At 39.9% G+C, this 11340-nt stretch overlaps 2 protein-coding genes across 3 annotated transcripts; both read left to right on the top strand.

Moving 5' to 3' along the window:
* Window positions 1-489: 489 nt before the first annotated feature.
* On the top strand, window positions 490-4238 carry LOC115685204 (thioredoxin-like protein AAED1, chloroplastic). Its single transcript, XM_030610227.2, has 7 exons — window positions 490-890; window positions 1598-1644; window positions 1745-1859; window positions 3506-3550; window positions 3635-3694; window positions 3787-3882; window positions 3975-4238. Exons 1-7 carry the CDS (start codon window positions 564-566, stop codon window positions 4092-4094), a joined length of 810 nt encoding a protein of 269 aa, XP_030466087.1. The 5' UTR covers window positions 490-563; the 3' UTR covers window positions 4095-4238.
* Window positions 4239-4503: 265 nt separating this feature from the next.
* Window positions 4504-10720, top strand: LOC115685205 (thioredoxin-like protein AAED1, chloroplastic). Of its 2 annotated transcripts, XM_030610228.2 has the most exons (7): window positions 4522-5402; window positions 6093-6139; window positions 6228-6342; window positions 9910-9954; window positions 10027-10086; window positions 10184-10279; window positions 10359-10720. In XM_030610228.2, exons 1-7 carry the CDS (start codon window positions 5097-5099, stop codon window positions 10476-10478), a joined length of 789 nt encoding a protein of 262 aa, XP_030466088.1. In that variant the 5' UTR covers window positions 4522-5096; the 3' UTR covers window positions 10479-10720. The 2 variants fall into 2 exon arrangements, with proteins under 2 accessions (XP_056171591.1, XP_030466088.1); XM_056315616.1 differs by lacking the exon at window positions 9910-9954 and having other exon boundaries at window positions 4504-5402.
* The last annotated feature ends 620 nt before the right edge of the window (window positions 10721-11340 follow it).

Raw genomic sequence — 11340 nt, 5'->3', positions numbered from 1 at the left:
AACCGTTTACTTCATGAACTTTTGCTTTGTTACATTTGTATTAATCATTTATATATTAATTAATCATTATATATAATTAGTTACCGATTGTTGTAATTTCACCTTTTTAATCTCAAGATCTTTTGCCTTACCATGTAAATTGTGCTTATTCTTTTTTTGCGGGATATCTTAGTTTGTTTGAAAACATGCTTTTCAAATAAAAGTGTAATGAAATTCCATCGCGAGAGAATTGAACATGAGAAATTGATTCTTTTGATTTGTAAAGTCCATCGTATTCGTCGCTTTAATCACCGGATTTAATCAGCTTCGATTCCCTTTGTCCAAGAAATTAAAAGAAATAAAGGAAATAAAAAAATATTTCGAGGAAATTTCTCCCGCCTCAGAAAATGGGTAAAACAAAGAAAATGAAGAAAAAAAGAAAAGAAATACAGACCTCGTTCCCGCCTCTCAAAAGCCGTTAATTAACGGAAAATTGAAGAGAAAATAAAACAAGAAAAACAACAGCGCCTGTGGCTGTAATACGTTCGCGAGTGTTCTTCCGGCGAACTCGAAACCTTGTGGCCATGGCGTCCTCGATTTCTGCGGGAAACCTGCGAATCCCACAATCTCTCTCGCTTCCACCTCCCAAACCCAGGTCTCAGTTTGTTGTTCCACCTTGTTGTTCTTCCTCTTCTGCTGCTGCTACTTCACTGGTTCGCTCTCCTTTAACTGCCGCTTCGATTCGCTCTCGAGAATTCTCTCGCCAGAGCAGCGTGGTCCGGTCGAGCGTCGTCAAGAGAGCCTCCGCCTCCGACATCAGTGCCGACATCAGCGACGCTCTCGGCGATGTTCGCATCTTCACTGCCTGCGGCCAGCCCGTGATGTTCAAGGATCTCTGGGACCAAAACGAGGTTTTTCCATTCTTCCTTTTTTATTTAATGCCGATTAGCTTTCTTTTTTCCTGTTGTCATTTGCAATTGCCTCATAACTTGAATGGTACTCTGATGTTGTTTGTCAATTACGAGCTAATCTCTGCGTGATGTACTTGCTTATAGCACAGACCGTGTCTCGTTGAATGGTACCTGAAAACACTTCGTTGGTTAATTGCTCTAAAAATTGGGGCATTCCTCTCAAGCATCTGGGATCTATTCCCTGTTGATGGAGTAGTGTGGGATGAGAAGATGAGACCGTCCGTCCACGCATATGCTTCCCATATCTTATCAGGATATTCTACTTCACCATAGAGCTTAGAAAGAACTAGCAACTGGTGGTCCAAATTTGATTTTGTTGCGCTGTGGGTTTCGCAAAAGCAATCAGAGAGGGAATAGTCCGTGAAGTTACTGAACGAGTTCTGTTTGTTACTATTCGTTTACCAATTGATCTGCCAGAGGAGCTGGTGCGGAACAGTGCATGATTCAGGAGCAGCTGCTGCTGCTTTTAAAATTCAGTCATTCGGGTCTCCGGATTTAGGCATCTTTTCATGAACTTCGCTTTGAATTAGTTTTATCCCACGGGATTCTGTCTTCCAGGTTTTGTTTTTCTTGTGAGGGTCTTCTTGCTTGATTCGGCCCATGATCATCTTCAAGATGTCCCACAGTTCCTTTTTTTTATTTGTCAGGGAATGGCTGCCGTGGCGCTGTTGAGACACTTCGGTTGTCCATGCTGGTAGATGTTTTCTCTTTTCACAACTGACTATTATTGCAAGAGTAAATAGCTGGGATTCTGCTGTGGCTCACTGCTTGCTGTGCTTGTTCTTTTGCATAAGCTGGGAACTCGCTTCGGCTTTAAAAGAATCGAAAGCCAAGTTTGACTCTGCTGGTGTGAAATTGATTGCTGTTGGTGTTGGGACTCCTAATAAAGCTCGCATTCTTGCTGAACGGGTACCTTTTCTTCCTTCTAATTCTTGTCATTGGCAAACACATCTTTGAATTAGAGAACCTAACATATTTCAGTCAGAGGTTAAAGAAATTGAAATGTATGAATTCTTGATACTCAGTGGAACTCATCCATAGCGATTCAACTAGATGATATATGATGTGCATGACCTTCGAATATTCATTGTAATACCACAGTAAATGGATGATAAGAAAATTATTTCTTTTTGCCGTAATAGTCCTTTGCGTCATCCATGAGTTCTCCTTGTTACTCAAACTGGCTCTATTTTTTTTTCAGTGTTTACATATTTCACGAGTTATCTGCTGAGTGGTGAAAATGACAGACCAGAAGTTTCAGAATGGATCCTCTGTGGTTACATGGTTTTACCAACTTCCCTAATCATATTAAAAAATTACCATGCACGGAGCATTGTTCCGTTTTGGCAAATGGAAAATTAGCATTAAGACTCTTCCACATGACAGACCATAAGTTTTGGATGTGCGTCATAAATTGAACCTTCAACTTTGAAAAGTTACTAAAAGAGAGTTTAATCTTACTGTATATCAAGGTCAGTCCTACCATCAAACTATTAGTTCTCAAACATCAAATGCATCTGAGATGTACATGTTCCTTCTGGTCGACGCAAAAGGTCCAACTTCTTTTGGGGGACACTGAAGAAACTGGTGGAGACAAAAGGTTTTTAAATCTTTCCTTTGAAACTCCCACCATAACTTTCATTCCCTTGCTTATTGAACTTAAGCCTCGGATTCTTTGTGTAAGAATTTCTGCTAATTTGAATCTAGGAGATGGGGATTTCTTGCAACCTCAAGGTCCATGGTATATCATTTTAAAGCATAAGGTCTAATTTGAAATTCACCCCAAGCTTCATGCAATTTCCCTTTCTTTTATTCATCCACTCGTTCATTTGTGGCAATATTGGGAGGCCATTCAGCTGACAAGTGGGACGTTGTTATTCTCAGGTATTATTGCAATGGATTTGACCAGCTTACATGATATGTTATTACTCAAGTTTGTGAATATGCCATTTGAGATGGCTACTCATATCCACATATTTATCCTATCTATGAAAGCGGGGCACGAAAGAATGCATGGTCTGGGAATTTTTATCAGTGGACCTGGCTCTCTTATTTATTTTCTCAACTTTCTCCGGTTCGTGGCAAACCTGGTCTGAAGTACTTTCTGAAAAAATTATGGAAAAGGTTCTTTTAAGTAGAGCGTTGACCCTTGTCTCTATCTTTCATTCTGGTGTAGAAGTGATGCCTATTCTGAACATGTGGCGACTATGTACTTGATGGACATTATTTCGTTATGCTGTTGTGTAATGTCGACATTGGAGACCTGATTTTACTTCAAGTCTCTGGCATCTCTTCTCATTAATTGCACTACATGTTCTTCAAGTTTTTGGGGTGAGACAGCTCACCCTCTTTATGTTCTTTCTAGGAAATTACTTCAAATTTTATGAACTCAGCCAACCCTCTAAACTTGCATATTATCTGATTAGTATAATCTTTGAAAGCTAGGTTCATAGAGAACTGATACTGCATTTTAAATATGAGTTTTGGATTAATCTACCAGTTGATCCCTATGATCATTTGAGCTGACTTGCAATTCTTTGTGTCACATATCTCAGTTACCATTCCCAATGGATTGTCTTTATGCTGATCCCGAGTGCAAGGTGAACATGTTACCTTAATGAGCATATCTGTCAGAGAATCCTCTTTCAGTTTTTTCTAACCCTTTTCATGTTTCTCAACTTTAGTCGTATGATATTCTGGGCTTGTATTATGGTCTTGGCCGCACATTCTTCAATCCAGCAAGCGTAAGCTTCTCTCCTGCCTCTCCTTTGAATTTCTTCCTGTCAAATGAAGCTTTGAAATATAACATTTGGCTCACTTGCTTCTTTTATGGCAGGCAAAGGTCTTTTCCAGGTTTGATGCTCTTCAGAAAGCTGTGAAGAATTACACAATCGAAGCGACTCCAGATGACCGCAGTAGTGTTCTGCAACAGGTTGGATCTGACAGACTGTAAATGTGTAGTAGTTTATTAAATTTTCATGGCACTTTGCTCTAAAGAGAAGTTTTCACACATTCTTGCGCCAGGGTGGGATGTTTGTCTTCAAAGGCAAGGAATTGTTATATGCCCGGAAAGATGAAGGAACCGGAGATCACGCCCCTCTAGATGATATTTTGGATGTCTGCTGCAAAGTCCCAGTATCATGAAGTTCTTGCTACACACGTACACTCTCACACTTATGTGACAGCACATACTTCATGTAGAAACATGTATTTACAAGAATGAACTTTCAGCTCGTTAGATGCCAGTGTACTCTTTCGATTATAGATAACTGCCAATGTTGATTGTACGGAAGGGGTTAGTATCGCGCAATTACGGTAGATTTTCTGGATAGTCAGATGCTTCGACTTCGAAGTTCTGTGGTTCGCCCGGTGAAACATGGTGAGGATGTAAAAAATGCAGATTGTCAAAAGCCAACCAGGAGTGTATGGAATTGCCACTGTTTTCCTTGTTGGGTTTTAAGTTTGTCAGGGACTCAGCTGTGCAGACTTTGACCCCACTAGCGATTGCTGGTATTGAAATTTAAGAGCAGCACACGAAAGAGGATATGAAGCTGTAAAACCTGAGACATGATCTCACATACGTTTGGGAGGAAATTGCGCAAAACGAGGGACACTGCTCAAAATGAGGAACATATGAAAACGTCATGTCCCTTTTCTCGGACATTACCTGATCGCTAAATCAAATACATAATCGACAAATCGGGTCCTGATTATGTGCTATTTGGTGCAGTGATAAATGGAGACTAATGGCAATGGCCTCGGCAAGACCGGAGTCGCCGGTCGACTCTTATTTGCCATTCTCAAACTCTAACGAAGACGACAGACAACCATATATGGAACACCGTCAGGGACCCCCTTCTTCATGCTTTGGAATTATCAGCCGGGAGTTCGGATGCAGTGACCGGAAGATCACCGCACGTCGCGTGGTGTCCGGTGCGCCCCGAGCGGGGCTCAAATGGAGTTAGAAAACCTTAGATATACCAAAGTCATGCATCTGACTATTCAGTGATGTGATAGTGTGACCACATTTTTATCTCACATGAAGAAGGGCAGAAGGTAGAGCCACACGTGCATTGCATTGCATTCCCCTCCACAACTTTGTCGTTCCTCGTTCGAATCGAAAAGCGAGAACGAAGACCCGTGTCCATGGCGTCGTCGGTTTCTTCTCAAGGCCTGCGCTTTCCACAGACCCTCTTGCTCTCTCCTCCTCCAAAGCCCGGGTCTCGGCTTCCCTCCACTCGCGCTGCACCGCTCGTCCGCTCTGCTTCGGCCGTCGCTTCGGTTCGTTCCCAGGGGCCCGCTCGCCGGAGCGACGCGGTCCGGTCGCGGTTCGTCGCTAGAGCTTCCGCCTCCGGAATCAGCCCCGACATCAGCGATGTCCTCGGCGATGTTCGCATTTTCACTGCCGCCGGCGAACCCGTGTTGTTCAAGGATCTCTGGGACCAGAATGAGGTTTCTATTCGTTCTTCGTTTTGTACCCATTAATTTTGACTTTTTTCTCGTCTGAATTTCCACTCGCAATTGCCTCATGCTGGAAATGATACTCTGGCGTTTGCCAACTATGCGCTAATTCGACCCTGCAAAAAAGATTGTGAGCTACTTTCTGCATGATATACTTGAATTTAGAACAGAGTGTGTCTGTATAGATGCATACTTTGGCCGCCAATGGTTTCTCAATGGGGTAAGCTGTCTGTGAAGAACATCTTTTTGTTGGCTTTGATGTCCAGACGATTGGGTGTTGAATTCCCCTTCTAATGGTATCATTCCTTGTTGAAGTGTTGATGGGATAGTATGAGATGAGAAGCTGAGACTGCCCTGCTATTCCTATGCTTTAATCAATTCGCAGCATTCTAGCTCGTCATAGGGGTTAGTAAAAAGAAGCAGGCGGTGCTCAAATTTTTGATCTTGTTGCGAAATCCCTAAAGTTAGTGAATTAGTTCTGTATGTCGAACTTTTCAATTTGCACTGCTAGAGGAGCTGATGGAAAACAGTCTATGGTGCAGCAGCTGCAGCTGCTTCTTTTTAGACTCAGCTGTTTGCTTCTCCTGAACAGACATCTCCTTCGCCACTTTTTCTTCATATTGGCTTTTTTTATCAAGGACTAGTGCTCTCTCCAATGTCTGACAGTTAATTGGCTTCTAGGGAGTGGCTGTTGTAGCAATGTTGAGACACTTTGGATGTATCTGCTGGTAAGTGTTGCTCGTTTCTGGCTATCACTGCAAAATTGGACAGCTGAGATTCTGCTATGGCTCATCCTTTGTGTTTGTCCTTTTCAAGTTGGGAGCTTGCTTCAGCTTTGAAAGAATCAAAGGCCAAATTTGACTCAGCTGGTGTGAAATTGATTGCTGTTGGTGTTGGACCTCCTGATAAAGCTCGCACTCTTGCTGAACGGGTACCTTCTCTTTCTTTTAATTGCAGAAATTCTTTTCATCAGCATTATGTATGAACGCCCGGAGTAACTGTGAATGTGACTCATCCATACAAATGTAACAAGCCTATGTGTGATGTTTGTACTTGGAACATATTTATTCTAATGGCACCGTAAATGGATGATAAGAAACAGGTCTCTCTTTTTTGGAATACTCTTTTGGTCAGATATTCCTTTGCTTGCTTAAATATTTCACTGGAAATCCGCTAAGCTTGATGAATAGCTAATTTAAGATAATTAGCAAAGAATGACTTTGAGGTTTAATTTGTCCATCATCTTATGGTTAGTTATTGTCTTCTTTTAGATGAAACCATGCATATTGTCATCCGAAAATAGAGAAACCCAATCATAATGAGGACATCGATGTTTTTAAGCTAAGGATTTGATCTGTCACTCATGCTTCAGCATAGGGGGCTTCATTTCTTCTGCAGTTCAACATTTGAGGTGCTTTGAAACATTTTGATGACTCATGTACCACATGAGAATCCTTTTACCGAAAATTACATGAAAGACCTGAATTTTTGTCAGGCTTCAATAATTGAACCTTGAAATTGAAGAGCTGCAAACGAGACATTAACATTGCCCAAACATTGATGTGAACCCTACTGTGGGACCACCATCGCGTCTCACCTTTAAATGCGTCTAACATGTATGACGTCTCTACTTTACTCAACGGAAAAAAGTCCAGCTGTTTGCTGATGAGTTGGGGCGTCTTAAGAAACAAAATAGACTGAAGAATTTCAAATCTTTCATTTTAAATCCCCCATCACTTCTGATCGCTTCCGCTTGTTTAATTTAGACCTCAGATTTGCTTGTAAAGAAGTTGACTTCTTTTCTACCGAGTAGATGGACACTTAATGCATCTTGCAAGTGTCTTAGACTATGGACTTTCATGCTTCCTGAAAGTGTTTTCAACTAAAGATTGAACATATGAATGTGAGGAACTCCGTTGTAGCCATTTTTGTACATTCAATGAATACAATGAACTCGAGGAATACATCCCTGGGGACAATGTCGGTCTAGTGGAACATTAAGGTCCTTCTAACAACATTATAAAGTAGAAGGTCTAATCTGATATTCATCCACTTGGTTACAAGCCCATGTTACTGAACTTAGTGATTATGACCATATATTGAAAACTTAAGAAAAGCTTTAAAATAAGAGATGTTAACTCATTTTTACCCTAAAAAACAATAAAGATCTGCGAACAAGTCAAAATTAGCAATTAAACATCAAAGTTGCTGAAAATTTTTGAGTTTGGGGGGTCAAATTCAGAGCCAGAACCATGGCAAAACAGTGGATTTGAGACTAAAGAGGGCCTCCACCACTTTTCACTGTTGGCAACACGACATGGGGCTTTGAATGAACTTGGATTGTATTTTATGGCCTCTAACTTTATGGGTTCAAAATTATGGCCTGATCAAAATTGGAGTGTGCAAACTTCCTTTGTTTAAATGAAGTTTGTAGAATTTGATCACTATTGTGTTGATTTGTTTATAATTACACATTTGGATTCATATAATTTAAGAACAGAAGATTTTTTTTTAAATAAAAAAAACAGCCCGATCTTTGATCAATTGGGGTGGCCCCCTGCCTGCCCAGCCGTGCAGATACCTAGTGTGGTTGCATTATTTTCATATATTAGTGCAGCTGTGTGAATTTTACCCAGCTTACACGATAAGATATAGTTCAAGCTTGTGAGTTTGCCATTTGACATGACTACCCAGGCCCAAGTCAATCTAAAGTATGCTTGAACTATTTGCTCTTAAAACTTTTCTATTGGGCTGCTGGCCTGCTTTTGTTTTTTAGAAAGGGGTAACAGATAACTAGCTTCAGATTTCCACATGTTCAGATATAATTTTTCTCGAAAAATTTAGCAGTTTCTCTTTTGCTGAGTAAGGGTTAACAGAGAAGTTAGGGGTACTCTGCATGATTGATTGAAAGGTACACATTTCGTGAACATGTGGATAACTTTTGCACAAATGTTTTAGCTTGCTCGACTAAGAAAGAATTCTAAATCCTCCTTGAATCTAAGAAAGTATTTACCCTGCAAATTGTGATAGGTCTACATCTTATCTCTTTTCTTTCTCTTCTTCCTGGCTAATCTATGTGATGCACGAGCAAAATATGATAGGACAGGTTTCTGCTAAGTACTATGTCTTCATTTGTCTCTCGTTCATTCTCTTTTAAAGTTAATGCTCCTTCTGAATATGTGGTTGCATGAATGTGATTGATGTTCTTTGACTATTCTTGTCAGTGGCAGAGGAAGGAATTTTTGCAAGTGGGGGCAAAAAAAGAAAGATAAATTTATTTCATTGAATGGGAAAGTAAATACACTTTAAAAGTTAATATGTATTTTGGCCCCCAATTCTTTAAAGTTGATATTTTCAACCATGAATTTTTGTGTATATTTCTTATGGTCAATATTGCATTAAATGTGGATCATAACTCTCGTGCATGATCAAGTTGAATCATAATATAATTAAATATCAAATAGAAGCGAACCAAGAATATCTTTGAAGTTCAAGTTATTTGTAACTACCGAGACTTGTATAAAATGCATAGTAGCGATAGAAATTGAAATCACATAAAAACTCAAGCCATAACTCTTGCAGGTGATTGAACTAAATCACAATATAACTGCATAATCCACGTAAAGAATTCAAAACTAACCCAAAAATATCCTTGAAACTTAAGTCATGTGCAAGAATGGCGATTGAATTGAATTAAATGATAGTTAGATGTCATACTTTCAGACACAACGAAGAAGTCTATGGATTAAATTTCTCAATCTTCAATAATCTTTTTCGGTTTAAGCATCTGAATAGTTAAGTGGGTTATAATTTGGATTTGTTGGTTTATATAAATTTAGCAGCATCATATTTGTTGTTGGAAAATATAGTGGGGCCAACCGCTAAAAAATGGCGAAAACAAATTTATGTTGAGTAGGTTCATCTCAACAACACGAGGAGCCACCATTGATTCTTGTGTAACGAATGTTGGACACCTGATTTTACCATTGGTATGTGGCATCTTTTCTCATTTGGGCATACTGGAAGTGACTCTTAATAATCATGTATTTGCGATGATACGCTTGTTCTCTTTAGTTCCTTTTTGAGAATAACCTAAAATGACACATCAGAACCAAGCCTCTACCCTTGAGCTTGAATGCTATATGGTTAGCTTTTATCTTAAAAAAGCTAGTTTGGTTGAAACATTTTCTAGTTACACTTGCCATGTCATGTTCTTTGGATTCTTTCCCTCACCTAATCCATGACATTATGAGTATAGGGTTCTGCTTTCATACCGTGTTTGATTTGTCCGTCCCATGTGGATTGGTTATCTTTAGACTCTTAAGAGTAAAGAGCAGTAGACTTCTGGATACGCCTGTGGAGAATGCAACCTTTGTAGATCAACAGGAGAATATCGACTCTGTCTGCATTCTTTATTTTAATATTCTGTGATTTGTCTGGCATTTAATCCAGATGATCGTCTTAGCTGACCTACTTTTCCTTGTGTCACAAAACTCAGTTACCGTTTCCGATGGATTGCCTGTATGCTGATCCTGATCGCAAGGTAAGTGTGAGCACTTCTATTAGAAAATTCTCTTTTAGCTTTTGCTAACCTTTCCATGTTTCTATACTTCAGTCGTATGATGTTCTGGGCTTGTACTATGGTCTCGGCCGCACATTCTTCAATCCAGCGAGTGTAAGCCTCAGCTTACTTCTTGCTTCTCTGTTCAACCTCTTCCCATCATATGAAGCTTCCATTCACAATATGCGGCTCACCTTTTCTTTTGTGACAGGCAAAGGTCTTTTCCAGGTTTGATTCTATTCAGAAAGCTGCGAAGAATTATACCATCGGAGCCACCCCTGATGACCGAAGTACTGTTCTGCAACAGGTCAGATCAGCCAAACTATAGACTTGTACTTTAATTTCTTGGGTGTTATGCTTAAAATCGGTTTTATTTCATGTGCCAGGGTGGAATGCTCGTCTTCAAGGGCAAGGAACTGTTATATGCTCGGAAAGATGAGGGAACCGGTGATCATGCCCCTCTAGATGATATCTTTGATATCTGCTGCAAAGTCCCTGTATCATAATGTTCTTGCCACACGTGCACACATAATACGTATATATTTCGTCTAGAAATATGATACCTACATTTTTCACACGCACATATATGTAACTTGTGTGGAAATATGCCTCGTACTTGTATCATAATATGTATCTGATACTGCAGATCTCTGCAACATGCAGTCACACTCGCACTTGTACAATAATACATATGTAGTTCATGTAGAAATACGCCTCTTCAAGAATGACACTAATTTATTATTTCGCAGTCAAATTTTCTGCATAAGGTGCTCGTAAGATGCCAATGTTGTCTTTGTAATATGATAAGCCCCTGATATTGTTTAGCCAGAGAAGGGCTTAGTTTCGCTGTCACATATTGCGCAAGGACACTAGTTTTACGCCCGCATTCTGTAGAATACTGGGTAGACTTCGAGTAGAGCAATATTTTGGTACATTTCGGCCAGATATTTGGGACATTTGACGCCGGAGGAGGCTGTCGTGTTATTGAATTACCTCAATCAATATGGTGAAAACGTTTTGTTTTTCCTCAAACTATATACCAAGTGCACACCTTCAATCTTATGTCAGAGGATATTAGTTATGTTCATTCCACCGTATGGTTCTTCAAGCAATGCGCACAAGTGATGCACATATTCTTCTGAATATACTTGCCTCGGGATAGACATCATATGCGTAGCTTTTGTTGTCTTTATTCCTAGCTGTACCATAGAAAACCCTTCTTTTTTGGGGGCTGGATAAGTTATACTTTGATCATCAACTAAAAGAGACTGAAGGACTATGCATTACAAGCCCAAATTGACTAAACTACAGGATGTCCCCGTCTCCCCAAACAATATATACATGATACATCATCTAGTGAACATGGTT

The sequence above is a fragment of the Syzygium oleosum genome, unplaced genomic scaffold, assembly GCF_021117445.2.
Source record: "Syzygium oleosum isolate NSW1041296 unplaced genomic scaffold, Sole_v2.1 Sole_v2.01, whole genome shotgun sequence".
Lineage (NCBI taxonomy): Eukaryota > Viridiplantae > Streptophyta > Magnoliopsida > Myrtales > Myrtaceae > Syzygium > Syzygium oleosum.
The sequence above is the reverse complement of the archived record's forward strand: the minus strand, read 5'-3'. Positions and strand labels throughout refer to the sequence as shown.